General features: G+C 51.9%; 1 protein-coding gene across 1 annotated transcript in view; it reads left to right on the forward strand.

Annotated features, from left to right (window-relative positions):
* Positions 1-6,000, forward strand: part of LOC110514351 (highly divergent homeobox) — a 48,768-nt gene that overhangs the window by 33,507 nt on the left and 9,261 nt on the right. The window contains exon 6 of the mRNA XM_036943652.1: positions 2,658-3,824. Within this exon, the coding sequence (XP_036799547.1) occupies positions 2,658-3,824 (1,167 nt within the window). The remainder of the gene's footprint in view (positions 1-2,657; positions 3,825-6,000) is intronic.

Here is a 6,000-nt window from a genome sequence, read left to right on the forward strand (position 1 = left end):
TACCTTCTGCAGAATATCAGCCTGTCCCTGATGTTTTTCCTGGAGTGGCTCCTTTGCTGCCCTTCTTGACACCAAGCCATCCTCCAAACGTCTTCGCCTCACTGTGAGAAGAGGCTTCTTTGCTGCCCTTCTTGACACCAGGCCATCCTCCAAACGTCTTCGCCTCACTGTGAGAAGAGGCTTCTTTGCTGCCCTTCTTGACACCAGGCCATCCTCCAAACGGCTTCGCCTCACTGTGAGAAGAGGCTTCTTTGCTGCCCTTGACACCAGGCCATCCTCCAAACGTCTTCGCCTCACTGTGAGAAGAGGCTTCTTCTTTGCTGCCCTTCTTGACACCAGGCCATCCTCCAAACGTCTTCGCCTCACTGTGCGTGCAGATGCACTCACACCTGCCTGCTGCAATTCCTGAGCAAGCTCTGTACTGGTGATGCCCCGATCCCGCAGCTGAATCAACTTTAGGAGACGGTCCTGGCGCTTGCTGGACTTTCTTGGGCACCCTGAAGCCTTGTTCACAACAATTGAACCGCTGTCCTTGAAGTTCTTGATAATTCGATAAATTGTTGATTTAGGTGCAATCTTACTGGCAGCAATATCCTTGCCTGTGAAGCCCTTTTTGTGCAAAGCACTGATGAAGGCTTGTTTCCTTGCAGGCGACCATGGTTGACAGAGGAAGAACAATGATTCCAAGCACCACCCTCCTTTTGAAGCTTCCAGTCTGTTATTTGAACTCAATCAGCATGACAGAGTGATCTCCAGCCTTGTCCTCGTCAACACTCACACCTGTGTTTAACGAGAGAATCACTGACATGATGTCAGCTGGTCCTTTTGTGACAGGGCTGAAATGCAGTGGAAAGGTTTTTTGGGGATTCAGTTCATTTGCATGGCAAAGAGGGACTTTGCAATTAATTGCAATTCATCTGATCACTCTTCATAACATTCTGGAATATATGCAAATTGCCATCATACAAACTGAGGCAGCAGACTGTGAAAATGAATTAATTCTCTAAACATTTGGCCAAGTCTGTAGCGTGAGTGATTTATTTCAGCTTTTATTTCTTTCATCACAATCCCAGTGGGTTGAAAGTTTACATACACTCAATTAGTATTTGGTAGCATTGCCTTTAAATTGTTCAACTTCGGTCAAACGTTTCAGGTAGCCTTCCACGAGCTTCCCACAATAAGTTGGGTGAATTTTGGCCCATTCCTCCTGACAGAGCTGGTGTAGCTGAGTCAGGTTTGTAGGCCTCCTTGCTCACACATGCTTTTTCAGTTCTGCCCACAAACTTTCTATAGGATTGAGGTCAGGACTTTGTGATGCCCACTCCAATACCTTGTCTTGTCCTTAAGCCATTTTGCCACAACTTTGGAAGTATGCTTGGGGTCATTGTCTATTTGGAATACCCATTTGCGACCAAGCTTTAACTTCCTGATTGATGTCTTGAGATGTTGCTTCAATATATCCACATAATTTTTCTCCCTCATGATGCCATCTATTTTGTGAAGTGCACCAGTCCCTCCTGCAGCAAAGCACCCCCACAACATGATGCTGCCACACCGTGCTTCACGGTTGGGATGGTGGTGTTTGGCTTGCAAGCCTCCCCCTTTTTCCTCCAAACATAACGATGGTCATTATGGCCAAACAGTTCTGTTTTTGTTTCATCAGACCAGAGGACATTTCTCCAAAAAGTAAGATCTTTGTCCCCATGTGCAGTTGCAAACCATAGTCTGGCTTATTTATGGCGGTTTTGGAGCAGTGGCTTCTTCCTTGCTGAACGGCCTTTCAGGTTATGTCGATATAGGACTCGTTTTACTGTGGAAATAGATACTTTTGTACCTGTTTCCTCCAGCATCTTCACAGGATCCTTTGTTGCTGTTCTGGGATTGATTTTCACTTTTAACACCAAAGTACATTCATCTCTAGGAGACAGAACGCGTCTCCTTCCAGAGCGGTATGACAGCTGCGTGGTCCCATGGTGTTTGTACTTGCATACTATTGTTTATACAGATGAACATGGTACCTTCAAGTGTTTGGAAATTGCTCTCCAGGATGAACCAGACTTTTGGAGGTCTTGGCTGATTTCTTTTGATTTTCCCATGATGTCAAGCAAAGAGGCACTGAGTTTGAAGGTAGGCCTTGAAATATAGCCACAGGTACACCTCCAATTGACTCAAATGATGTCAATTAGCCTATCAGAAGCTTCTAAGGCCATGACATAATTTTCTGGAATTTTCCAAACGGTTTAAAGGCACAGTCAACTTAGTATATATAAACTTCTGACCCACTGGAATTGTGTTCCAGTGAATTATAAGTGAAATAATCTGTCTGTAAACAATTGTTGGAAAAATTACTTGTCATGGACAAAGTAGATGTCCTAACCGACTTGCCAAAACTATAGTTTGTTAATAACAAGAAATGTGTGGAGTGGTTGAAAAACGAGTTTTAATGACTCCAATGACTCCAAGTGTATGTAAACTTCAACTGTCTCTCCAGACCTGGGTGGTAATAGTGGTGGTGGTGGTGGTGGTAGTTGTGTTAACTATGTGTGTCTCTCTCTCTCTCTCTCTCTCTCTCTCTCTCTCTCTCTCTCTCTCCAGACCTGGGTAGTGGTGGTGGTGGTGGTGGTAGTGGTGTTAACTATGTGTCTCTTTCTCTCCAGACCTGGGTGGGCAACAAGAGGCGGAAGCTGGCCTCCAGGGCCGACCAGAACACAGGCATGTCCCACTCCTTTTCCTTCTCCAATCACAGCCTGGCTGGGGGAGCTGTGTCCAACCACATGCTAACGGGCGGGGCTCTAGTGGCGGGCGCAATGCTGACAGGGGAGATGGCAGCAGCTCAGAATATCCAGAGAGGATCCTCCCACCTCCCTCCATCCTCCTCCTTCCCCTCTGCCTCCTCCTCTTCCTCCTCCTCTCCTCTCAGCTCTGTCAACAACAACAACGATGTCATCCTGACAGGGATTTACTCTCTAGGCTCCACTTCTCGTTCCCAGCCCACTGTTAAGCCTCTCTCCTGTCACTCTGACTCTGAGCTCCCTGCACATGTCCATCAAACTCTGCTCAACCAATCAGAGCACAGGAGGAATAGTTCTGTCTCCTCCCCCCTCCAGCTCCATTCTAGATCGGGTACCATGTCACTTCCTCGCTGTAAACCCCTCTCCCTCTCCTCTTCCCCCTCCTTCTCCTCATCCCCCAGCCAACCCATCCACAATCTGTCCAAGAGGTGTGGTTTCACCACTGGTGGGGCAGGGTGGGCAGTAGGAAGGGCTGGGTCAGGGGGGGGGGTACCTCGGAGCTGGGCTAGACAGTATGGTTCTCTCCAGTCCGGCCCCTGTCGCTCCCAGCTCCAGCCCACGCCTCACTCCAACCCCCAGACTCCCCAACCTCACCCCCCAAGGCCCCATCCTTCCAAACCTCCCCCTTCAGACCACTCCCCCCGCATTCATCAGGTCTTCAGCCTATTAGAGAGGGGGGAAGGGGAGGGACTAGGACAAGGACAGCCTTCTGATAGCAGCAGGCAAGAGAGACACAGACAGTCTACCCGCCCCTTGGACGCTATTGGCTGCCTCTCAATCGCCATGGAGACGGGTGATGAAGAGGATGAGTGGCGGAGGGAGGAAGAGTTATCCAACATGGCTGCCACGACCCACGGGGACCTCCAGAGAGGCCAGGGGGTGAGGGACAGCCTCAGCCCCAGCAGCGAACAGGGATCTGGGGGTAGAGACCTCACATCCCTCTCCCTGGTCCTCAGCAGCTCCAGGCCTGGTCCATATCCTCGGGACAGCTACCCAGTTACTACAACACTACAGACCTCCCCTAGTATACAGGTAGGGGTTAATCCTCCCCTCTTACCTCCTCCTCTCCTCACCTCTCCCCTCTTACCTCCTCTCCCCTCTTACCTCCTCTCACCACCTCTCCCCTCTTACCACCTCTCCCCTCTTACCACCTCTACTCTCCCCTCTTTCCTCCTCTCCCCTCTAACCTCCTCTCCCCTCTAACCTCCTCTCTTTCCTCCTCTCCCCTCTTACCTCCTCTCCCCTCTTTCCTCCTCTACTCTCCCCTCTTTCCTCCTCTCCCCTCTTTCCTCCTCCTCCCCTCTTTCCTCCTCTCCCCTCTAACCTCCTCTCTTTCCTCCTCTCCCCTCTTTCCTCCTCTCCCCTCTTTCCTCCTCTCCTCTCTTCCTCTCTCCTCTTTCCTCCTCTCCCCTCTTTCCTCCTCTCCCCTCTTTCCTCCTCTCCCCTCTTTCCTCCTCTTCCCTCTTTCCTCCTTTCCCCTCTTTCCTCCTCTCCCCTCTTTCCTCCTCCTCCCCTCTTTCCTCCTCCTCCCCTCTTTCCTCCTCCTCCCCTCTTTCCTCCTCTCCCCTCTTACCACCTCTCCCCTCTTACCACCTCTTACCACCTCTCCCCTATAACCTCCTCTCTTTCCTCCTCTCCCCTCTTTCCTCCTCTCCCCTCTTTCCTCCACCTTCCTTCTCTTTACTCCTCCCTTCTCCTATTTCCTCCTCCCTCCTTCTCTTTCCTCCTCCCTTCTCCTCTTTCCTCCTCCCTCCTACTCTTTCCTCCTCCCTTCTCCTCTTTCCTCCTCCCCCTCTTTCCTCCTCCCTCCTTCTCTTTACTTCTCCCTTCTCATCTTTTGTCCTCCCTCCTCCTCTTTCCTCTTCACCTTTCCTCCTCCGTCCTCCTCTTTCCTCCTCACCTCTCCTCCTCCCTCCCACTCTTCCCTCCTCCCTTCTCCTCTTTCCTCCTCCCTCCTTCTCTTTCCTCCCTCCCCCTCTTTCCCCCTCCCTCCTCTTTCCTCCTCCCTTCTCCTCTTTCCTCCCTCCCCCTCTTTCCTCCCCCCCTCTTTCCCCTCCCCCCTCTTTCCTCCTCTTTCCTCCCTCCCCCTCTTTCCCCCTCCCTCCTACTCTTTCCTCCTCCCTTCTCCTCTTTCCTCCCTCCCCCTCTTTCCTCCTCCCTCCTTCTCTTTACTTCTCCCTTCTCATCTTTTGTCCTCCCTCCTCCTCTTCCCTCTTCACCTTTCCTCCTCCCTCCTCCTCTTTCCTCCTCACCTCTCCTCCTCCCTCCCACTCTTCCCTTCTCCTCTTTTCTCCTCCCTTCTCTTTCCTCCTTCCTACTCTTTCCTCCTCCCTCCTTCTCTTTCCTTCTCCCTTCTCTTTCCTTCCTCCCCCTCTTTCCCCCTCCCTCCTCTTTCCTTCTCTTTCCTCTTTCCTTCTCTTTCCTCCTTCCTTCTCCTCTTCCCTCCTCCCTTCTCCTCTTTCCTCCTCCCTTCTCCTCTTTCCTCCTCCCTCCTTCTCTTTCCTCCTCCCTCCTTCTCTTTCCTCCTCCCTTCTCCTCTTTCCTCCTCCCTCCTTCTCTTTCCTCCTCCCTTCTCCTCTTTCCTCCTCCTTCCTTCTCTTTCCTCCTCCATCCTCCTCCCTTCTCCTCTTCCCTCCTCCCTTCTCCTCTTACCTCCTCCCTCCTTCTCTTTCCCCCTCACCTCTCCTCCCTCCCCCACTTTCCTCCTCCCACCCCACTTTCCTCCTCCCTCCTACTGTTTCCTCCTCCCTTCTCTTTTCTCCTCCCTCTCTTTCCTTCTCCCTTCTCCTCTTTCCTCTTCCCTCCTACTCTTTCCTCCTCCCTTCTCTTTTCTCCTCCTTCTCTTTCCTCCTCCCTCCTTCTCTTTCCTCCCTTCTCCTCTTTCCTCCTCCCTCCTTCTTTTTCCTCCCTCCCCCTCTTTCCTCCTCCCTTCTCCTCTTTCCTCCCTCCCCCTCTTTCCTCCTCCCTCCTACTCTTTCCTCCTCACCTCTCCTCCTCCCTCCCACTCTACCCTCCTCCCTTCTCCTCTTTCCTCCCTTCCCCTCTTTCCTCCTCCCTCCTTCTCTTTCCTCCTCACCCCCCCTCCTCCCCCTCTTTCCTCCTCCCACCCCCCCTCCTCCCCCTCTTTCCTCCTTCCTTCTCCTCTTTCTCCTCCCTCCTACTGTTTCCTCCTCCCCTCTCCTCTTTCCTTCTCCTCTTTCCTCCTCCC

The sequence above is a fragment of the Oncorhynchus mykiss genome, chromosome 14 (genome assembly GCF_013265735.2).
Source record: "Oncorhynchus mykiss isolate Arlee chromosome 14, USDA_OmykA_1.1, whole genome shotgun sequence".
NCBI lineage: Eukaryota > Metazoa > Chordata > Actinopteri > Salmoniformes > Salmonidae > Oncorhynchus > Oncorhynchus mykiss.